This window comes from Pseudorasbora parva, chromosome 20, assembly GCF_024679245.1.
Source record: "Pseudorasbora parva isolate DD20220531a chromosome 20, ASM2467924v1, whole genome shotgun sequence".
In the NCBI taxonomy this organism is placed as follows: Eukaryota; Metazoa; Chordata; class Actinopteri; order Cypriniformes; family Gobionidae; genus Pseudorasbora; species Pseudorasbora parva.
The window spans coordinates 34,337,486-34,362,819 of record NC_090191.1 but is presented as its reverse complement, the minus strand read 5'-3'; the positions used below and the strand labels follow the sequence as shown (position 1 = coordinate 34,362,819).

General features: G+C 40.7%; 1 protein-coding gene across 1 annotated transcript in view; it reads right to left on the bottom strand.

Moving 5' to 3' along the window:
- The window catches only part of LOC137049122 (uncharacterized), an 85,110-nt gene that overhangs the window by 50,054 nt on the left and 9,722 nt on the right, over positions 1 to 25,334 (bottom strand). Inside the window, 11 exon segments of the mRNA XM_067427505.1 lie at positions 48 to 362; positions 1,205 to 1,504; positions 1,796 to 2,110; positions 2,253 to 2,599; positions 5,870 to 6,149; positions 6,241 to 6,543; positions 6,791 to 7,105; positions 23,128 to 23,445; positions 23,483 to 23,845; positions 23,935 to 24,249; positions 24,365 to 24,660. Coding sequence (XP_067283606.1) covers positions 48 to 362; positions 1,205 to 1,504; positions 1,796 to 2,110; positions 2,253 to 2,599; positions 5,870 to 6,149; positions 6,241 to 6,543; positions 6,791 to 7,105; positions 23,128 to 23,445; positions 23,483 to 23,845; positions 23,935 to 24,249; positions 24,365 to 24,660 — 3,467 coding nt within the window.

Below are 25,334 nucleotides of genomic sequence, written 5' to 3'. Positions count from 1 at the left end.
TTCTTTATGTCACTACAAATTCATGGGCAATCAGTTAAATTATTCACCCGAACAAATGACACCGGCATCAAAATTGGGAGTACATGCATGAATGCCCCATCCTGATGACCCACAGTTCTTCAGTGTAGACTCTGATCCAGTACAATATGTACCACCAATCCAGATTGGTCCTGATCTTGGTCCAAAATGATCACCACCCAGAGCATCTACAGGTTCTCCACAGTCCAGCTCTCTACACACCACTGCAGCTTCAGTCATATCCCAAAAATCGCCACACACTGTTCCCCACCGACCATCATGAAGAACCTCCACTCTACCAGCACAGCGACTGTTGCCACCAACCAACCTCAAATTCTTTTTATCTAAGTGAAAGAAAAATAAATGTTTATGCTGTTTAAATATGTTATGAAATATACTTTGATTATTGTTTAATCTCTCTGCAACCTTTTAGCCAAATATTAATTGCAAATATTAACTAGACTGTTCACAACTGATGCACTGTAAAAAATTATTTAGAAAAAAAGTTACCTGGTTGCCTTAAAATTTTGAGTTCATGGAAATTAAACTTTTGAGTTAATACAATGACATTTTTTTGAGATTCGACAACCTTTATTAAAAGATTATTAAAAGATTTTGTAAGCATATTGGGTAATTGTGTGTGTTTTATTTCTGATGACGCAGTGAAACATGCCAAATAGTGCTATTTTCATGATTTATCACATTCTTTATGTGGTTCAGATACAAAAATATTTTGAGTTTCTATTTATTAAACAAATTTCCTTCATTGTATCAACTCAAATTTTTAATTTCAATAAACTCAAAATTAAGGCAACCAGGTTACTTACTTTTTTAAGTTAAACCAACAAAACATTTTTACAGTGTGTTTATGCTGACATATTAAATAACGGGCTGTCTTTTTCAAATCTTCTATCGCATGTCTTGATATTGTGTTGGTTCATGTGATTTGGTTTGCAATTCAGAATTTTTATTTAGGGAACATATTGAGCATCTGTTTTTGGAATGCATTATGAGATTTCTAGGGAACGCAAATTTCAGTGCACTCAAAGGATTTCGTGGTTCAGACAGCCCTTAAAATGACTGGCTCCCTGGTCAGTGTTCTGACTACTGAACTAGGAAGCTGACTGAGATGCACCCTATGAGTAAAAGGTATGATATTACTATCATTTTTTTTTTTTAAACTCACCAGCACATAACAGCCCCTGGTAATTATCATGTGAACAGTTGTCTTTGTGTAAGGATGTTGGACAGTTGTGAATCTGAGACTCGTCTCCTCTGCACTGAATCTCTTGTGTCCACATCTGAGCGTCTCCTTTGCCAAAAGCAGCTTCTCCCAGCACCTGTACAGGAGCTCCACAGTCCAGCTCTCTACACACAACCTCTGCATCCTGCTGGTCAAAGGCAGCAGCACACACTGACACCCACGACTGATCATCAAGTATCTCTAACCTCCCAGAGCAGCTGGAGTTTCCAATAAGCCTGACACCTAAAGCAGCAAGAGATGAGAAACATTTTAATGTTGGTTGTTATCTAAATGTTTAATTATTGTCATTATTAGGTCTACCACAAAGCAGCACTTCTTAAGGAGAAATGAGTAAAATAATTACATTCTCATGTCAATCCAAACTCATCTGACTTTCTTTCAATATAATGACAGTAATAAATAAGGAAATAAAAATAAATTAATTTTGTGCTCCACAGAACAAAGTCATTGGTATACTATGAAGCAGGTGGATCATCAGTGATGTAAAACAGGGCAGGGTTTGGAGCAGTTTACCTGAGCAGATGACTCCTGAATCTTTTGTATGATCGCAGTCATAAATATGCCAATCCGCTGATCTACAGTTCTTCAGTGTCGATTCTGAACCAGAACATAGCATGCGATTTGTCCAGATTGGTCCTGATCCTGGTCCAAAATGAGCACCACCCAGAGCATCTACAGGTTCTCCACAGTCCAGCTCTCTACACACCACTGCAGCTTCAGTCATATCCCAATCAGCATCACACACTGTTCCCCACTGACCTCTGTGAAGAATCTCCACCCTACCAGCACAGCGACTGGGACCATCAACCAACCTCACTCTCATATTGTCTATAAAATGAAATTAAGAGGGACCAAAGACATATTGATAACAAGAAAGAATGAGGGAAAAAGTATCACACTAACTGCTAAAATTAACTGATATTTTAGGAACATTAAATTAAAATTCCATTTATTAAAGAAATGCTCAAACCTGCACACAACAAGCTAACATTATTTTCATGTGAACAGTTGTTTTCCTCTAATGGTGATGTTGGACAGAAGTGAATCTGAGACTCGTCTCCTCTGCACTGAATCTCTTGTGTCCACATCTGAGCGTCTCCTTTGCCAAAAGCAGCTTCTCCCAGCACCTGTACAGGAGCTCCACAGTCCAGCTCTCTACACACAACCTCTGCATCCTGCTGGTCAAAGGCAGCAGCACACACTGACACCCACGACTGATCATCAAGTATCTCTAACCTCCCAGAGCAGCGAGAACCTCCAACCAGCCTGACTTCTGAAAGATTAACACAAGAAAGAACTAAATTTAAAGTTATAGAACTAATGACACAGCCATATAATCAATCTATCAATGAGAAATCATATTTTCTTAAACATATTATACATGTCAGCAAAACTTTTTCCCAGTCCAAAGGCCTGTAAAGTAAGATACAAAATGGCGTATAGTTATTGTCACTGTATTCTGCCCACATTTTCATGTAAACAATGTCTATGAATGAATCCTTTCAGGACATTAGAATGTAGCATTAGAAACAAGATTTCAAACTTTGTTTTTAACAAGGGCCCTGATTATTTGTCTAAACTTAACAGTGTGTGGTCAAAAAGGTGGAAAATGGTCATGAAAAATCAAATAATGACTGCTTTTGTTGCAATTGACCTATCGGTAAGCCCAGCCCTCCTTAGTATATTGCTAAACAAACAAATGGAGTTGCTTACTGTCATACAGTAACAGCTCTGTCAGTCAGTCTTAAAACCTTATGCCAAGATGTTTTTGTACACAGAATGTACACAATCAAACTCCGTCAGATTGATGGCAAAATTTTACTGATGGTTTATGAAGTTTATTGTGTCCTTTTTTTACTAAAAAAAAATCACTTTCAAAAACGCAGTGTACATAAGCGGAGTGCATAACGCTCTCTGCCAACAGAAATCTATTTAAACAAGGCGTCTCTCACTGCAAAAGCACATTCTGTGTTTGATCGGGGCATAAGACGTGCCATTAAAGTCTCATTCAAAAATTCTCTCTGTTAGATTATCATTAACAAGTCATTACAAAATCATGATTAACTAACCATACACTAACATCAACTCATGGCTTGTTAATGTATGACTATGTCATGACTTTACTTGAGGGGGCACATCATGATTAATTCACTGTTAACTACTTATAAAAAAATTCAGCTCATGTTTAATCATAAACTTACTATCAAATAAACATGTAACTAGTATTAAGCCCAGTTAAGAGAATGGAGGTACAGTATCATGACGGGTGGAGAGAGAACGGTACGGATATCAGCAGACATTCCCTAACTTCCTGACTTTACTGCATGTTTTCTGTTTGTTTATTTTTTGGGGACTGATTCCTCAGGAACTGTTATAAGTCACAGTAGTTTAGTTTGATGGGAAAGAGATCACAAAACATACTGAGACCCTTTGAGATAAAACATAGCAGATTTAGATGTTAAGTGAAAGTAATGAAAAACTAATCCTGTGGCTTTCAGTAATATTTATGATGAAGCTTCTGATAAAAATGGTTTAAATTATGACAATAATTAATTTGAAAATGTATTTCAAAGTCAAAATAGGTGTTTTTCCTTATAGGAGAGCCGGTTTGATTTAGTTTACCGATACATGTTAATTTATGCATTAATTATCGAACATGTACTAACATGTATTAATGCTGCTGTTATTCATGTACAAATCCTTATGACTCATGTCTTAATTTAGGATAGCTCCTCATTTGTACATGATTAATTCATATCTAAAACTAATCATGAGTTCATACTGAATTAACTATTATTAATTAATGTATTAATAATACATGATTATGTTCTGTTATTGTAAAGTGTTACCTAAATATGACATAGAGGGATATATAAACGATTTTCGATGCAAACGGGAGAAGCTTCATGTTACGGTTGCCACGATGGCAGCTGACAACATCCAGGATCAACATTGTTCATGTAGCCTAGCACAGGGTAAGATTAAATTTAATGTACATTTAATCAGTTTGGAGAGATGCACTGAACTCTAGACCTTTGTTTATGTGTTTTTGACCTAAACTGTCAACGTTTCATGAGCACATGTTATTTCTAGTTATTTCAGTTATTTATATACTAGTTATTTCAGTTTGTATATTAGCATGCACTTACTAACTCTAATCATAACTTAGGGTGCGTTCACACTTGTAGTTCGGTTCGTTTGGTTAGTTTGGTCCGGACCAAAAAACAAAAACAAACATAATAGTCCTGGTCCGCTTAGCGTTCACACGGGCATTTTTAACAGCGAACCTAAAGTTACCGAACCAAAGGCACAGAGACGCTCACAACCTGATTGGTCGGTTTATATGACGTAGGAGCTCGTTTACCGAACATGCAAAACAATGCTGTGTGCGGATTACACGCGCGGACATTTTATGCGTGTACATATGGCATTATTTTTTACCAGAGAACTCATGAAGAGCTCATGAAATGTTCACAACATTCAAAACAATGCTGTGTGCTGGATTAAACGCGATCATTTTATGCGTGTGTAACACATATGGCATTATTTTTTTTACCAGAGAACTCATGAAGAGCTCATGAAATGTTCACAACAACGCTGTGTGCTGGATTAAACGCGATCATTTTATGCGTGTACATGTGGCATTATTTTTACCCGCTGAGAACTCATGAAGAGCTCATAAAATGTTCAAAACATTCAAAACAGCAGCAGGATTTCCTCCATTGTGCAAAAGAGACGGCCGTTCTGTCGTCTGTACCTGCTAATAATGGGCAACACAGGGACTTTGATGAGAAGAGCCAGGTATGCTTTTTGTGTGTTTTTATAGCATTTTCGAAACATGCTCGTCAGACCAAATATTGATGAGGCTCTTCCTCGTTGCTCTACGTTTGCCCTCTAACGTTAAAGTTAATCATTTTGGATAACGTACACCGATCTTTCCGCGTCATCAAATCAGCTGCATTATGCGTGGCATCTTGTGACATTATACGTCCGGTTTTTGGTCCGTTTACATGTCTTTGGTCCGTGTTGCGTTCATATATCAATCGAACCGCACCAGAGTTCGTTTGGAAGCGGACCGAGACCCATCTTTTTAGCGGTCTCGGTCCGCTTGTTTGGTGCGCACCAGGGTTCGGATGGCAGCGTTCACATATGTTCAAATGAACCGTACTAACCGAGCAACCGCACCAGGGTTCGTTTTAATCGAACCAAACATGACAAGTGTGAACGCACCCTTAATGAGAGTAGGCCTATGACAACCAGAAAATTCTCCCATGATCACTTTAGTCAGTGTTACAGTACCCCAGGAACATCGTTTTACAATTTTTGTAGCAAAAATCGCCATCAAACCGATGAGAGCTTTGGATTTTCCAATTTTTCTCTATGCTGCTGAACCATACATTGTAAAAACTGAACCCTAAAAGAGCCTAAAAGAGTCCCAGTGGATGTGCAACTGATACTCAACTGCTATTGGCTCATCTGCGTTCGAGGGGAGGGGCTTACCAAGAGGTCAATTGTTTTATACATTAAGACAGGATTTTTAGCTTTAGCTTACCTGAACAAATGACTTGAGCGTTCTTATCAGGACACACATTAAGATCGGTTAATTGTAAGAATTCACATTTCTTAAGTGTAGACTCTGAACCAGTACACATTGCATTTTTCATCCAAATGGGGTTTGATCCCAGTCCAAAATGAGCATCACCCAGAGCATCTATAGGTTCTCCACAGTCCAGTTCTCTACACACCACTGCAGCATCAGCCAAATCCCAGCCAACACCACACACTGTTCCCCACCGACCTCTATGAAGAACCTCCACTCTACCAGCACAGCGACTGGTCCCATTTACCAGTCTCACATTTATTATGTCTGTGTGAATGTAGGAGGAAAAGCGAGTGTAAATTTTAAATGCAATAATAAAATAAAATAAAATGTTCTTTGTTATACTTTGAAATTTTACCAGCACACAGCAAACCAATGTTGTTCTCATGTGAACAGTTGTTTTCATGTGATGGTGATGTTGGACAGAGGTGAATCTGAGACTCATTTCCTCTGCACTGAATCTCTTGTGTCCACATCTGAGCGTCTCCTTTGCCAAAAGCAGCTTCTCCCAGCACCTGTACAGGAGCTCCACAGTCCAGCTCTCTACACACAACCTCTGCATCCTGCTGGTCAAAGGCAGCAGCACACACTGACACCCACGACTCATCATCAAGTATCTCTAACCTCCCAGAGCAGCGAGAACCTCCAACAAGACGTACTTCTGAATAAAACACAGATCAACAAAAGCATGGCTTATTTATGGGGCTTCAAGATAATGATTTGTGCATAGAATAAATTTTATTTTTAGTCTTTTAATGAATAAATAATGTAAAAACACAAAAGTAAACCCCTACATACACAAATATGAAATGTATCTATTATTGAAGTCAAAAATAAAAATTAGAAGTCAACATGGAAGCACAACAAATCTTACAAAGATATGAATTTTAATATGTAAAATACTTTACCTGAGCAGATGACTCCAGCATCTTTATTATGATTACAGTCACTATAACCCCATCCTGATGACCCACAGTTCTTCAGTGTAGATTCTGATCCAGTACACATGACGTAGCTCATCCAGACTGGTCCTGATCCTGATCCAAACGGAGCATCACCCAGAGCATCTACAGGTTCTCCACAGTTCAGCTCTCTACACACCACCGCAGCATCAACCAAATCCCAGCCTTCACCACACACTGTTCCCCACTGACCTCTGTGAAGAACCTCCACTCTACCAGCACAGCGACTGTGACCACCAACCAGCCTCACATTCACATGGCCTAAATATTAAAAAATAACAATGAGAGAGATTAACGCGTTGAGAGTTTAGCATAACAAAGTGGGACAACGGGCAAAACGTTGAGCTCAATCAACATGATTGTATGATGACTAACAAAAAATGTATGCCAACTCCCTCCTTTTTATTAAAACAAGTAGTGTTTAAAGACAGAAATTTGAAGCTTATGACTTTATAAAAGCACTTAAATCAAATCAAATATTTTAAAATGCATTATTATTTAAGCTGTAAATAGTTTCAAATATGATTACAGGGTTTATACCACTACCTTGTCATGGAAACACATATTTGTATTATTTCTATATTTTTGAAACAGTGAGTATTTTAAATTTTGTATTTTGTCACTGTGTGTTTTTTTTTTTCCTGGTTCTTATTTTTCCTGGTTATGTGATTTCCATGTCCTCATGTGATCTTGTGTCATGTTGTCATCGGTTTATTTTAGGCTTGTTCGACTTGATGCAGTGATGTGCAGACCAATTGGTGGCTTACTTGAAGCAGTGCATGCCGATTAGAAATTTTGGCAGACGCCATGTGACAGTGACGCATGGCATCAAAGTACCACGAGTGCAGCCGGGGAATATAGTCGGTGCAGTTTCTCTAGAACGGCTCCACCATGCTGCACCATTGACCGTAAAACAATATGGACGACATGACTTCATTCTCTTCCCCTGAAGTAATTGAAGCCTCCGGAGGTCCGAATATGGTGCTGACATCTTGCTCAGATTTGGGACAGAGTCTGCACAGTAGAGATCTTGGGACCAGAATCTGCGCTTTTGAGAGCAGGAAGTAAGGGGCACTCTCGCAGATGTAGAACAACTCATTAATTCGGTGTGAAATAAACAGTTATGGAAATGTAGAAATTAAAGCTAAAGCTCCGATCTCTCCGTGGGCGCATGTTGACCTCAAAGGGGGCGCTCACAAGCACCCTTCTGAGAACTAAAATGACAAATGGGACACCTTTTGGTCTTGTGGACTTAAAGGGATCCCATGGTGTTGAGACTTGTATGGCTTAATATAACATAAATGATGTCTCTTACTGAATTATGTAGTAGAAAACCCATGAAAGATCTACGTTATTTTAAAAATCGATTTTATATTTGGACCATGGGCGGCGCCATTTTGTTTGCGTTCTAGGTTGATGACGTAGAGTGGTTGAACTCCTCAATCAGCTGGCATTACCCGTAGCTATTTTTACCACAACGCAACTCGAAAATTGTTTCAGAGTTAAACAAAACCAATGAATTCCTTTGTAATTATACTTAAAACACACTCAAACATACATGTGCACACAAACTCACCTACACAAGTCACAAACAGATCGGCGGGCGCGCACACGACAGGCTCTGTCTCAATCGAGATGTTGGGCTGCTCAGTCTCCACGACAGGGGCTGAATCTGAAATCGACCCTATACCCTTAAATAGGGCATTATTTGAAGGGACGGACATTTGTAGTGTTGTCCGACACCATAGTGGACATGTTCGAGTGCAGTCATTCAGTCTCACGTTCCACCGCAATAACGAGTAAAGCCGATTTACAAACAGCTGTCCGACTTCACGCACTCAAACATACATGTGCACACAAACTCTCTCTCTCACACAGACTCACACACACCCCAACAGATCGGCGCGAACACAGCAACACACACACACACCAACAGATCGGCGCGAACACACACACAACCCAACAGATCGGCGCGAACACACACACACACACGCACGCACTGCGCGCGCATACATAACCCTCAATCTATTCCCTGTGTATATCCTGTTCAACACATCCTGTTCCCCAGATAGACTGTTGATAGTAGATTAACTATAATGCCTAATGTGACCAGCAGAGGGAAATATCTAGGTAGGACGATGGGATAAAGTAACGTGAGGAAGAGAGGCAGGATGTTTTGGTGATGATGCATGCGATTGAGACAGAGCAGTCAGGTGTGTGTGTGCGCGCCCGCCGATCTGTTTGTGACTTGTGTAGGTGAGTTTGTGTGCACATGTATGTTTGAGTGTGTTTTAAGTACAATTACAAAGCAATTCATTTGTTTTGTTTAACTCTGAAACAATTTTCGAGTTGCGTTGTGGTAAAAATAGCAACGGGTAACGCCAGCTGATTGAGGAGTTCAACCACTCTACGTCATCAACCTAGAACGCAAACAAAATGGCGCCGCCCATGGTCCAAATATAAAATCGATTTTTTAAATAACGTAGATCTTTCATGGGTTTTCTACCACATAATTCAGTAAGAGACATCATTTATGTTATATTAAGCCATACAAGTCTCAACACCATGGGATCCCTTTAACAGACATGTGCACGCAGCGACCATTGTAAGTCCACAAGACTGAAAGTTCACACAAAGTGTCCCATTAGGGACAGGGCCAAAGTGTCCGACTTCACGTCTCCATTTGCAGCTCCTCCCCACCTGCATGCGGCTATTCTCGCCGATTGGATACATCCAGCCGCAGCCGATGTCGAACAAGCCCATTGTCTTGTGGGTTCTTAGTTCTGTTCTGTCATTGGTTCTTGGTCTTGATCATTGTTTATAGGTGTGTCTTGTTAGTCATTAGACTCTGTGTATTTAAGCCCTCATGTTTGCCTTGTTCCTTGTCGAGTACTGTTTGTGTGACCCTGGTGTTTGGTTCGAGTCAGGTCTGTTCAAGTCAAGTCAAGTCTAGTGATGGGCAGATAGCCTGACAAGCCTCAGACCCACATCAAGATGAAGTTGGGTCTGGGAACACACCGTTGGAAGGGCTTAATCCGCGGGGCAGGATGAACGGTTGTCTTTCAAAGTCCCTCTGTATGTAATAGGATAGCGCTACAACCAACCAGCAATGAAGAAGGTGAAGCAGAGCTAGTTGACAGATTAAACTTTTGCCATATGTGGTCAGCAAAACTCAGAACATATTTTCAGTGCCGTTCTTTGTTTTTTCCTCAAAGAAAAGCTTAATTCCAAGTTTTCCATTGTCACGGCCAAAGCCGTTTCGAAAGACTGCTGTTCACCAGCTTCTAGTTTTCATTACCACGCGGAACCATCACAAATCTGCCTTCATTATGTTAAGCCCGCCCACCGACTCTATACACGATGTGATTGGCATCAAAGAGATCAGGTTGTTCAATGGTTCTCAGTGACTCATGATTCATGGGTTCACAGAGATCATATCCCCCCCCCCCCAGCAATGGAACCATTGACATTTCGAAACGTTTCGAAACATCGATGACGTAACAAAGCCTCTTTTACTGAAGTTACATGACTTTGGCAGTTAGATACGCCCACCGAGCCAATTGATTCAAAACAGCACTTCTCCCGGAAGGCTTTAGAGAAGTCGTTCAACATTTTTTTTCCCGTTTTCTAAGTATGTCACAGCTTTCAGACACTCTCAAGGCAATAGCTGCGCGCTCCTTTCAGACTTTTTAGCTCCGCCAACACAATACCCCCCCAAGACAACATTTTCAATGTTAAAGTCAGACAAAAAACAACAATAAATGACCTCTTAAGGTTTGATGGTATATTATAATTAATAAAGAGAGAGAGAGAGAGAGAGAGAGAGAGAGAGAGAGAGAGAGAGAGAGAAAATGTCTATTAATCAAAGGAGCAAGTTCAAAATATTCTGACAATGCGATTACAGACATCTAAAAAAACTCATTACAGTTTTTTTAAGTGAGTAAATATAATTGTCTTATCCCATAATTTCAAAAAAAAAAAAAAAAAAAATGACTTCATCTTTATCATTCATTGTGTACTTACCAGCTGTGATGAGTATTATAACTGAAGACAGTAAAATGAGTGTCAGGCATCTCTCCATCTCCTTCTGCTCGATTAACTCAACATCCAGTTCAAGCTTCTCCGCACTGATGATACAGAAGTACAGGCATCCTCTGAGCCCCTTAATGAGAGAGAAAGAGGTCCGACAACCGCCAATCACACTCACTGTTACCTTATTAGACAGAACAGAGGAAATCATCAAACAACTTCAGTGACAAATCAGAGGAGGCATTTATGACATTATCCATATATATCTAACTTTCAGAGCAGATGAACTCCTCCTCCCCACCCATCAAGATTCTGTATCAAGATGACGGATGTGTAAACACACACACACACACACACACACACACACACACACACACACACACACACACACACACACACACACACACACACACACACACACACACACACACAAACATATTTGACTTAAAGAAGACAGGAAACTCTCCAGTTTATTTACAGCATCAAAGCCCAACAACTGCAGAGTCGAGATAAATACACTGATAACTAACTGTGAATGTTCTTAACACTGTTACAGCACACAAGTAAGCCCTTATTACACTAATCAGAGGATACATTTTTTTGTTTTGTTTTGTTAAAAATAATTCCTGCAACTAATGTGAAATGTACCTGTCCCTTGCCAAAGATTGTGAGAGATTTGAAGGCCTATTTAGGACTGTTAAACTGCTACAATATATTCTTGCCCAAATTGTCTACTGTGTTAGCCCCTTTGCACAAGTAGCTGCGGAAAGATGCAAAATGGAACTGGGGTGGGGAACAAGACGTTGTTTTTGCTCAGTCTAAGGAAATGATCCACTTAGTACAAGTTCTGGTCCACTATGACCCCCAGAAGGATGGGGTTTTATAATGTGGTGCTTCTCCTTATGGCTTAGGTGCAGTTCTTTCACGTAAAATGCCTGATGGTAGGGAAAATTCCATTGGATTTATGCCACGGACATTGAATAAAGCTGAGCGGAATCATTCACAGTTGGACAAGGAAGAGTTGGCTGTAATGTTCAGCTTACAATGCTTCTACAAGTATTTGTATGGTCGGAAGTTCACTATTGTTACAGACCATAAACCTTTGTTGTCTTTGTTTAATGAGTTAAAAGCTGTTCCCCAAATGTCATGTCATCTAGGATTCAGCGATGGGCTGTGACACAAAGAGCATATGAATACACCGTCATCTACACTCTAAAAAAAATACGGTGCTATATAGTACTAAAAGTGGTTCTTTGGCTTGTAATCATAGGGGAACCACTTTAAATGCTGTATAGCACCAAATCCTGGTGATTCAGTGGTTCTTCAGTGGTTCTTCCCAGTTCTTTGGGATGACTGAAGTGTTATATAGCACCGTTACCATATACAGAAGCAATTAGGGCGGGTCCAAAAAAGCCGGTGGATGAGACTGGCGAGTCAAGGAAAACGTCTTTATCCACGTCCTTGATCTTAGTCAAGTTAAGCCACAAGTGGCTCACCAACACCACCAAACTGGACATCGAGCGACCCATGACCTGAGCCATGGTCTTTGTGGATGTTATGGATCTGGCCCTTTGCAGCTCTCTGAAGGTGGCAGAGTTGTGTCCAGCCTCATCCAAATCTTTAAAGAGCTTCTCTTGATACACCTGAAGAACTGCCATGGAGTGTAAAGCGGAAGCTGTCTGAACAGTCGATGTGTACGCACGTCCAGCGATGTCCAAAGTGGTATGACAGGGCTTAGATGGATAAGCGGCCTTGGTTTTCCAATGGCGGCAGGCGTACACAAACGTGAAGCCACAGCCTCGTCCAGAGGAGGTAACTTCTCATAACCCTTCTGCCTGGTGCCGCCAACGAAGGTGAGAGCATGAAAGGCAGAAGAATGAAGGTGGGCTGAGAAGGGAGTGCACCATGATTTTGTCAGCTCGCTGTGAACTTCTGAAAAGAAGGGCGCTGACCGCTGAAACGGAGCTTGACGATGTCCAGACAGGAACCATTAGTTTAAGTGGCTGCACGTGGGTTCAACCGCTTTGGACAGCAGGCGATAGAACTCTGAGTCGCAACAGAGCTGCTTGAGAGCGGTTAGCTGATCTGGCTGCTGCAGAGCGGTGAAGAGCGGAGAGTGCTGCAGCTGCTCGAAGCGTGAGCTGCTTTTATAGCTTGAGTCTCCGCCCATTGGCTCACCATTGGCTCGTTATTCGTTTCTTTAACTTTTTGAACCAATCGAGATACAGTATTCACTGTGTGATTGTATAGACTCCAGTATCTGAGAAAAAGGAGTTTTTCCCCATAGAGTCTTTCTTATTTAAATTAATAAGACCAACAATGCAAGTACTCGTGCAGTATCACAAGGGAACAAAGTTTTCTAGAAATTATAATGTTGGTTTAGATTTATATTAATAGCCATATTTAAGTGGTTTATTGAAGAATATTGAAAAAAGAATCAAATGCAACTGTAAAATGTATTGTTTCGAATGTTTGCCAATATTATTATTATACATATAAATGTATTATTCCAACTTTTAAATGACAATATCCTGGCCGTACTACTGTTGTCAAGTATTTGAAATTAACATGATTTCTTAATGTCTAGTGCCATAACAGGGCCATTTTGTGATTACTGGTATACATTCCTTACATAGAGTTACTTTAAATATATATTTAAAAAGGAATCATAAGACAAAGAGGTTACCTAACAAGTTTCTCAAATCTCCAGTGATACTCCACACATCATCATACTCCTCCTGATCCCCCTCTTTAAACATGTAAAAAAATGTATAATTATAATAATAATAGTAATTTAATACAGCTTGTGTCAATGATGTCATTGTTGTCTTTCCCCTCATGAGAGGGGGATATTATATTTCTATCTGATGAAACCACAATGATTCATTAATGGAAGAAACTCATGATTGTTGTGTGACCATTTCACCTTGAGAGCACTGTCAATCAATGATGACATCATCATTATTCTCTAGTGTGTCCACTACAGACAGACAGACAGACAGACAGACACCCACACCCACACACACACACACACACACAATCTTAAATATAAATTTAAGCTAATAAAATAACATTTTATCTTAACTTATCTTTACCGTAAATTAAAAAATCTTTTAATTCTACAGTGGATCAGAGATATATCACTGATGTCTCTCGTTAATCAATGATAAAGTAATAAAGGAGATACATAATTAATATTATAAATAGTAATATTAATTATATATAATTAATAATTAGTATCTCTATCATTGAATGATGAAACGGACAGCTGTCCCAATTTCCCCCAAAAAATATAAATAACAAAACATTTCAACGCACATAATCAGAAACTCTTTAATAGAAAATATGGGCATCAATTCAAAATAACAATTAAGAAAATCTAAAACGGTAAAACAAACAGGGTGTCCATATTAAAAAGCTCAGACGGCATGTAATGTTTATGTCCTGCAGCAGTTTTAGACAGTCAAAGTGAACATGCTTTTCTGATAATTGCTCACAGCAGTGATCTACATTTAAAAAAGGAATTATATAGTTGAAGTTGCAGTGAAATGTTAAAGACGGTTGTGCTGGCGGCTTAAAGGTAAAGAACAAAAAAAAATTCCCTCTCTCAAATTTCTAAGGCTTCATTAAAATGTATCAATCTTGCGAAATAGCACAAAAAAACATGATCTGCAAAAACATCTAGGGGAAAAAATTCTAACATTTTGAAAGCAGTGCATTTTTTGTCTCAGAAATTTTAGCTGAATTAGATTTCAATACAAAATGCAACATAAAACATTGCTGAACTGCAAGCTAAACATACAGTATAGAGGATCTTAAACACGTAAACTGCAGATCACTTAAAAACTTTGATTTGAGACGGTGAGTGTGGTTTGAGTTACAGAGTTCCCCCCGGTTTTCCTGGATTTTCCTCCACATCGTCATAGTCTGTTATTAGAAAACAAGAGCAAATTCATGGATCAACTTGCTTTAAAAGGCATTATAACAAACACAATGTTTTCAGTCTGTTTAAATGTACTATTGTGATAACAGAACAAGAGAAATCAATTCTATAAAGCTATTATAAAGAATAATAAACAAGAATGATTCAGTAAAAAAAGGTGTCAGTAACGTACCAAAAGTGTCACTCTTATATTCCCCGACATTCTTCACATCATCATACTCCTCCTCAACACCCGCTGATATAAATGTGTCTTATTAATTACATGAAAAAAGTCTTCATACTTTACATGCTACTATAAGATGGAAAAAGAGGGCTAAAAAAACCCTGTTCTAATGTAGAAGAGTAATTTAAAACCCACACCTGCTTTATCACTGGAGAACTGCCGGACGATGACAACATCATCATAGTTTTCTGCCAAGTCATCTACAACAAAATAAAGAAAAATATTGTTGGGGTGTACCGGTACACAAATCTGACATTTCGGTAGATATCTCTCATTTTGAAGTCACGTTTCGTTATGGGTTCGGCACAGCAGAAAATTTAATTTATTAAACAGTGGTTAACTGAACACATCTGTCCTTAAATTAAAGAAATTACGACTAAAAGTGTCTTAAAGATAATGCTGTATAGGGAGCACTTACTTGAGCATTAAAGGTTAAAACAGAGGCCAAACTAGTAGCCTAAATGCAGTTACTATTTATTTTGAGATATAATCAACACTCTAAACACATTGTATGGAAACATAAATTGCACATAAGGCAGTTTTTGCCTCTTTCGAAAGACGTCTTTCAGCCTTTGAAACACTGATTGAGTGATTACACGACATGATACATTTCTGTAATCTGTAATGCATCCTCAACATACTTTCAGATGTTGATTCATGTTTATTCTTTGGATTATTTTCCATGATCACCCTTACTTGTGACATGCCTTGAACTGACGTGCCTATTTTGTGATAAAATACAACAGAATACAATGTTCGTGTAAGAACTTGGTTCCGCATGTAAAACAAGCCTACTGTTAAATATTATTGATTGCATTTGGTACCGTTCTGTACACACACACACACACACACACACACACACACACACACACACACACACACACACACACACACACACACACACACACACACACAAATAAGGCATAACATTAAAACCACTGAAATATGAAGTGAATAACACTCACTATCGCTTCATCATTCACAGCACCTGTTAGTGGGTGGGATGTATTAGGCAGCAAGTGAACATTTTGTCCTCAAAGTTGATGTGTTAGAAACAGGAAAAATGGTCATGCATAAGGATTTGAGCGAGTTTGACCAGGGCTAAATTATGACTGCTAGACTACTGGGTCAGAGCATCTCCAAAACTGCAGCTCTTGTGTATCCAGTATGTGTCTCCAGTATGCAGTGGTCCGTGTCTATCAAAAGTGCTCCAAGGAAGGAACAGTGGTGAACCAGTGGCTCATGGGCAGCTAAGGCTCATTGATGGTGAGCGAAGGCTGGCCCGTGTGGTCCAATCAAACAGTTGAGCTACCTAGTTACTGGTGGTTCTGATAAGAAAGGTGTCAGAATACACAGTGCATCACAGTTTGTTGCGTAGGGCTGATAGCTGCAGACCAGTCAGGGAGCCCATGCTGACCCCTATCCACCGCCGAAAGACAGTCCGCAGAAAGCGCCAACCATGTGAGCATCAGAACTGGACCACTGAGCAATGGAAGTAGGTAACCTGGTCTGATGAATCACGTCTTCTTTTACATCAGGTGGATGGCCGGTTGCGTGTGCGTTGCTTACCTGGGGAACACATGGCACCAGGACGCACTATGGGCAAGCCGGCGGAGGCAGTTTAATGCTCTGGGCAATGTTCTGCTGGGAAACCTTGGGTCCTGCCATCCATGTGGATGTTACTTTGACATGTACCACCTACCCAAGAATTGTTGCAGACCATGTACACCCTTTCATGGAAACATTATTCTCTGGTGGCTGTGACCTTCTTCAGCAAGATAATATGCCACGTCACAAAGCAAAAATTGTTCAGGAATGAGGAACGCAGCAACCAGTTTGAGGTGTTGACTTGGCCTCCAAATTCCCTAGATCTCAACACAATCGAGCTTTTGTGGGATGTGCTGAAAAAAACAAGCCTGATCCATGGAGGCCTGTGGTGCCTAAAATCTTAGATACCCCAGCACACCTTCAGGGGTCTAGTGGAGTCCATGCCTCGATGAGTCAGGGCTGTTTTGGCAGCAAAAGGGGGGCCAACACAATCACATAATGTTATGCCTGGTTGTATAATAATAATAACACACACACACACACACACACACACACACACACAGTGTCGTGGTCAAAGCTGATTCAAAAGACTGCCGTTCGCTAGGGGTTGGAAGGGGACTAATCGACTAGTCGACTTTAATGCTCTGTCATGAAGCTTTAAGCTTGACGTCGACTAGTCGCTGGCCTATAGAGGGCGCAACAGGATAAACAATTTCCTGACACGCAGGCTCTGTTTTGAACAGTTAAAAATGACAAATAAATGCATACTCCGAGAGCTCTCCACAAGACACGTTTGATTATACCATCTGGATGCTCAAAATTGATCGGGAGAATGCAGGTTTCTTGTACACGTAAGTTAATCATCGCGTTAAACTAATGCGTGCTGCATTACAACCAAGCGGCAACCTCCCGCGATCTCTCTTGAAGCCAATACGGAAGGAATGTAAACTGTAATTCCTTAACTGGCCACTAGAGGCAGGCTCCAGAAGGGAGCAGAATCACATGTTATATGGAAACGTAAGCCCCATGTTAAAATTCTCAACTTTACAGCAGGAAAAAAAACATGTTTACAGCCTGGTACAAATTGTGGTTTTGGCCTATAAGGCTAATTTTGATCTTCATGACAACTGTGAGGGGGGTGAATTTTTTTTATAACTCATTCGTTTACGTTACATAAAGACTTAAAGTTCTGCATAATTAAGGGCGTGGTTACAAGTGGATAGCCATTTATCTGCCGTCTATAGTTATTATAGCTATATATGATATATATATATATATATATATATATATATATATATATATATATATATATATATATTAAGCTATAGTTATTATGAGCTGCGCGATGACTCACTCACAAGATGGCTTTATCGGAATCCTATGGGTGACGTCACGGACACTACGTCCATATTTTTTTACAGTCTATGATTACAACACACACATATAGCCGATCACACATCACGCGGAGATTGCGCGTGATGCCAACAGAGTTCTGTCAGAGCAGTGATATTCAGAAGTGTGCTTGCAAGCCCCCCTTTTGGGACTTAAATGCACTCATACAAAACCATTCAGTAGCGCAGAAATGTATCAACACTGTTCTGTTATTAATCAATAAAATAGCTTAGAAACTGAAAAGTTCTAGCATATATTTCTTGATAACTAAAACTCACAGCTTCGCTATTAGAGACGCTGCCAGGTAGAATTAATTCACATGCAATCACTTACTAATGCATTCATATGTTATCTTTATTGTGCTACTTATCTGTATCTTATTCAGAACGAGCAGAAATCTGTGAGAAATATAACAACCATAAAACAAAAGAACTGATATAGAAGCTGTTATGTAGGACCAATAACCTTATGGGCAGTGCTGTGTCATATGCCATAGCTGTCCTGGGCACAAAAAGACCTGTGCTCGAGTCTCAGCCCAAGGTTAAGGCTTATTTGTTCATGAATAACGTCCTCAACAACTAGTCGATGCCGACTCGACTTTCATCACATAAATGTCGACTTTAAAAAATCGGAAGTCTTTCAACCCCTACCGTTCGCCAGTTTCTGTGTTTACTAGAAGCACGCAAGCGCAAGTTTGCCGTCGTCATTATGTTAAGCCCACCGACTCTATACACGATGTGATTGGCCCACCCAGAGTTTGGCATTTACAGCTCAGAACTGTATTGAGAGTTGCTAGACGACACTCGCGGGCAGATTAGATTTGCTGCCGCTAGGGTGCGTCTAGATTTCTAGGCTATACAAGTGCAGCATCAAGTACTTTACTGATAGAGAACTCAAGATGATTATAATACATTAAAAAAAGGTATTTAGGCAACAACATAATGTGCAAACCTAATTATTAATATAAAAATTCAGACGGAATGCCACGGTAGCGCTCGTTACTGTCTCTTAGCAATATATGAATCAACAATGACGAGAAAAACTTACAATCAGCTGCATGCACACACAATCCACAAAGCTGTTGTCCATGGCACTTCTGACTAACTTTAAAATGTTAATAAACTATATACAAGCGCATCTCTGCTTCCTCACTCACTGATATCCTGTTTACAACTCCGCGAAAAGTTTTGGAGCGGTCTAAATCACGAAAGGAGGTGGGGGAGTTTGTAAGAGTCCATTTATGAAGGGTGGCATTTTTTACAGTACTGAAACCGTGAACCTAAAACCATGATACAAACCGACCCGTGAGCAATCTGTACAGTTACACCCCTAGTGTAAAGTATGCGTTACACCCCTAGTGTAAAGTATGCGTTACACCCCTAGTGTAAAGTATGCACCCTTAGAATTTTCAAAGGGTGCCATGACTGAAAAAAGGTTGCGAAACACTGGTGTAGATCACTACCCAATTCTACACATAGAACATCTTTTTGCATCTCTGGCTGGTTTTCAATTATTCAGTAAGCTGTCAAGCTCTTGCTTCTTCGAGATATCCACTCAAAAAGGGCTATTCTGTTTCTTACCTTTTGGGATTGCCCCTGCATTATTTCAGAAAGCAATGGTTCAAATTGTCTTTGGAAGTCTAAATACTCACTGTATCTTGATGACACACTAATAACAGGACGAGATGATGTGTAACACCTTACAACATTAGTCCAAGTATTCACTACACTGAAGAAATATGGCCTGAAATTGCAGTGTGAAAAATGTGAATTTTTCAGACAATCATTGAAGTGTCTGGGTCATTACATCGGTGTAGCTGGATTACACAAATCACCAGAAAAGATCAACCCCATAATGACAGCACCTGAACCAACCAATGAATGTAATTTACGCTCTTTTCTTGGGATGATCAACAACTATGGCCATTTCATTCCAAATCTGGCATCTGTCTTGAACCCCTCAATGCTCTTTTATGTAAAGAAAAGAAATGGTGCTGGAGTATGGCATGTGAAAAATCATTTCAGAAAGTCAAGGATCTCCTTACCTCACCAGCTGTATTCACACATTATGATCCAGACTTACAATTCGTCGCACATGTGATGCATCCCCTTATGGGGTGGGAGTGGGGATATCACGTGTGCACCGATGGGTAGGAAAAGCCAATTGCTTTTACGTCTAGGACACTCAGTAAAGTGGAACAAACTTATGCTCAGATCGAGCGTGAGGCCCTGAGTATAATTTTTTGAATTCACTCACCCCTTTAATTAAGTGATCAGTCTGTTGATCATGACAAATCGAGCACATTTACTCACCCCTCTGAGTTAAAACACTGTGTTTTTTACTGGCTCTATGATGAATCTCCTCATAAACGACCTCAGTCTTCATACTGTGTCTCCTCTTAGAGAGAGCTGTGTGTGTAGACAGACAAACCTGCTGTCAGTTCACAACACATGACTGATCACACACTGAATAAGACATAATATGACAGTCTCTGGATCTCTCCTACCTCTCCTCATCACTCTGTTCTGCTGAATCAGTATAAGCAGTGGCACTAAGAGCAGTAACAGCACAACTCCCAGTACAATCACAGGCACGGAGAGAGACGCTGGAGGAGTTTGTGGAGGAGTGACTGATGTTGAGCTGGAGCGCACTGTCTGAGAAACTGGAGGAGAAGCTGATGTTGTTGTGGCAGGAGTAGTGGACACTGACAAATCTGGAAAAACAGACACAAACACATTTATATTATTAATATGAATACACAAATGGTATTAGAAATGACTAATATCAGTCAGTGTGTTGCTGTGACCTGCACAGGTGAGTCTAGCGTGCTCTTTGTGGGAGCAGTCAGTGTGGTTCTTCAGGGAGAGAGGACAGTCCCACAGGTGAATCTCATTCCCTCTGCACTCGACTCTGTTCAGCCACACAACACCTTCACCAGCACCAAAGGCTGAATTCCCATCAGCCCTCAGTGCTGCTCCACAACCCAGCTGCCTGCAGACCACCTGAGCATCGCTGATGTCCCACAGATCATCACAGACTGAGCCCCACACAGCGTTATGATACACCTCCAGCCTCCCAGAGCACCGGCCGGCCCCTCCACTCAGTCTGAGAGGAACATGCTCTAAAATAAACATATAATAGACAAGACATTATTAACACATCAGGCCAACAGAGTTCTGTCAGAACAGGGATATTCAGAAGTGTGCTCGCAAGCACCCCTTTTGGGACTTAAATGCGCTTTTAATGTGGACTTTTGCTGAGCCCGCACTGTTGTGAGCTCCACAGCAAACTTCTTCCCGACAGTCAAAGCGGCATTATGTTACGAAAGTGGAGACTTTATGAAGACTACAAGTGTTTAGGGTGCCATTTGGGACAGGGTCTTGGTTCCCCAGAACAAAATCACATACATTCATCACATATGGCTGTTATGATTTTTATTTTCTTGTACATCAAATTAATTTACCTGAACACTGTCTCTGATGTGGAGATGTGGAGCATGACAAATAGCTTCTAGGGGACTCATGACTCTCCTGTTCTGTAATCGCAAGTTAATTCAATATTATTTATAAATTTAGTTTATATTCTCAATAATGTTTACTGCTGTATTTTTAGAGATGGAAACTGCAACTGTCTTACCCGAACAGGTGATTTTGGCCACTTCATCCTTATTACATTCATTCTGTCCCCATTGTGACGATGGACACTGCCACAGATTTGAATCGTGTTGTCGACATTTCACTTTATCCAGCCAGTTAGGAGCTGATTCCATTCTTGGTACAGAATTGAAAAAAGCACCAGCTCTTCCACAGTTCAGCTCCTGACAGATCAGACTCACTGTGTCTGGTTCCATCTGGTTCCAGCACACATTACCCCAGGATCCATTGTAGAAAACCTCCAGATTCCCTTCACAGCCCTCAGTTAACCTGATCTCTTTAAACTCTAGATGGAATCATAAACGCAACCTCAGCTTTCAATCCAACCCCATTAATTTTAATCACTAACATATGACATAACATTTATACATGGGCTGGACAATGAAACTGAAACACTGGCCAATATAGTTTTGGAGGTTACACGCCCATATATATATGGTCTGGGGGCCAATATTCACTGGTTTTACATTCCATCCGTAAGAGGAGAATGTGAAGGTTTAAATAGCAGAGCAATAGAACAGCTGTACATAAAATATTGCAATCCACACAACATAATGAGAGACATATCAGAGTTCAAAAGAGGATAAACTGTTGCCTCATTTGTGAAAGGTAATGTTGGCATACCACCAGGTAGGACGAACCACATCAAACAGGAGTAACTATCGATTCAAGAGGAAGCTGTCTGAAGGGGATGTCTAGGTCAGAACCCAGATATTTGTCCAAAACACATAAAACCACAGCTGCGCAACTCACTGCAGATTTCAATGTGCACCTAAAAGACACTTAGACATCTCACTTATGCCAAAGACAAATGCCATTTCATTGGTGCCAACAGTGCAAATATTGGGCTGTGGACAATGTGAAACATGTATTGTTCTCTGTTGAGTCCACCTTCACTGTCTTTCCAACATCCGTGGGAGTTAAGATGCGGATAAGCCCTAAAGAGGCTTTAAATTTGGATTGCTGAGTGTCAAGATTGAAGCACGAGAGTGGATCAGTAATGGTTTGGGCTCCAATATCATGACATTCCCTTTTGTGCTTGATGGGTAAGTCATTGCCAAGAACTACCAAACTTTTCTGGAGGACCATGTGCACCTATTGGTTCAAACATCGTACCCTAAAGGGGTGCCATGTATCAACATGATAATGCACAAATACATACAGCAAGATTTGACAGAATGGTTTGAAGAACATGAAAGTGAAGTTAAACATCTCCCATGGCTTGCACAGTCGCCAGATATCACCAGCCTCACATAGTGACCAACCACTGTTCTGGAAGAGTGGCTTAAAATCCCTCTAGCCAATTTGAAGGACTTGTATCTGTCATTCCCAAGACAAATTGATGCTGTATTGGCTGCAAAAGGAGGCCTACACCATACAAATAAAATATTGTGGTCTAAAACCGGGTGTTTCAGTTTCACTGTCTAACCCCTGTATGTGTAACTGTTAGATTTTCCCACCATATATTTTAAATGACTGAATAATAAACATTTACCTGAGCACACAACTCCTACATCCTCCTTGTGTTGACAGTCATGTTTTCCCCAGCCTGGAGAAGAGCAGTTCCACAGGGACGTCTCATTCCCCTCACACTCCACCTCATCCATCCATATGGGTCCAGAACCAGGACCAAACCAGGCCGGTACCTGCTGGTTACTGAGGGCCACTCCACACTGCAGCTGTCTGCACACCACATGGGCATCTTTAATATCCCAGGAGTCATCACACACTGTCCCCCATGAGCCGCTGTGAAAAACCTCCAGCCTCCCTGCACAGTCTCCCCCAGAACCCACCAGCCTGATGGGCCCGTGACCTGATATTCAGAGAAAGAAAAACACATTATTGATCACTAACAACTGAAGAATCTGCCCAGATGTTGCTCTTCTCACCAAGGCAGGTGATTGACAGCTGTTGTGTGGAGCTGCAGTTGAGAGTTTGTGGAGAGCTGCAGTTCCCCAGATGAGCTTCACTCCCAGAGCACTGGAAGCCCGTCACACACTCATGACTGAGTTCAGGACTGGATGAAGAGGAGCCGGAGAAGTTCAGCACAGAGCCACAGCCCAGCTGTCTGCAGACCACAGAGGATTCAGTGAGACTCCAGGAGTCCAGCAGAACTTTCCTCCAGACCTGATGGATGGAAACTTCCACCTCCCCCTCACACTGTCTCTCTCCAGACAACCGCACCAGACCATCATGAACAGCCAGAGAGGAATCTGAGTGAAAGATGTGTCATTTAATTAAGATATTGAAAGGTAAAAGTATCAGGAGGGAATAAAATTAGGTTTCAATAAAATCCCCTCACTAGAGCAGATGACTCCAACATCTCGTCTATGAGAACATTCAGCTCGACTCCATGAAGAGATGGAACATTCTGAGAGTTTTGTTTCGTTCCCGTGACAATCAAACACATCAGCCCAGATTTCACCACTTCCCTCTCCAAACCAGTCTGATCCCACAACAGACACAGCAATCCCACAATTCAGCTGTCTACAGAGGACACTGGCAGCTCTCATATCCCAGCATGCATCACACACTGTGCCCCAATCATTGAGGAACTGAAGCTCCACTCGACCAGAACAAGAGTCTGAGCCGTTCATCAGTCTGAGATCAGTGTAACCTGGACAAAAAATTGATAGCTTATTTAAACAGTATGAAACTAGATAATTGATAAATGAGCAACACAACAGAAGTATGTTATGTATCTAAAGAGAAACCAAACGTTTAAACTCAACCAGAACAAATCACTCCAACATCATTGTCATGGGAGCAGTTGTGGGGTGATGGTGATGTTGGACAGAGGTGAATCTGAGACTCATTTCCTCTGCACTGAATCTCTTGTGTCCACATCTGAGCGTCTCCTTTGCCAAAAGCAGCTTCTCCCAGCACCTGTACAGGAGCTCCACAGTCCAGCTCTCTACACACAACCTCTGCATCCTGCTGGTCAAAGGCAGCAGCACACACTGACATCCACGACTGATCATCAAGTATCTCTAACCTCCCAGAGCACAGGTGAGGTCCATTAATGAGTCTGGAAGCTTTATGACCTGTTCATATTACAGGAATGACAAAAACAAATGGCTGATAGTTAAATGGTTAGTTCACCCAAAAATGAAATTTATGTCATTAATGACTCACCCTAATGTCGTTCCACACCCGTAAGACCTCCGTTCATCTTCAGAACACAGTTTAAGATATTTTATATTTAGTCCGACAGCGTATCTAAGTGTATGCACATTATACCGTCCATGTCCAGAAAGGGAATAAAAACATCATCAGAGTAGTCCATATGTGACATCAGTTGGTTCATTAGAATCTCTTGAAGCATCGAAAATACATTTTGGTCCAAAATTAGCAAAAACTATGATTTTATTCAGCATTATCTTCTTTTCCGTGTTTGTTTTCAAACCTTAAATAAAGATTCAGACGGTTATGAATCAGTGAATCGATCAATAAATCAGAGAGTAGGAGATCCCTAGGCTGACAAGCCAGACCCACATCAAGATGTTTGGTCTAGAAACTCACCATTGACAGCTCAATCCGAGGGGCGGGATAAACGGTTGTCTTTCAAACTCCCTCTACACGCGATAGGATAGCGCTACAACCAACCAGAGCAACGATGGTGAAACGGAGCTTGTTCAAAGATTAAACATTTGCCGTATCCGGTCAGCAAAACTCCGAACACATCTTCCCTTCTTAAGAATG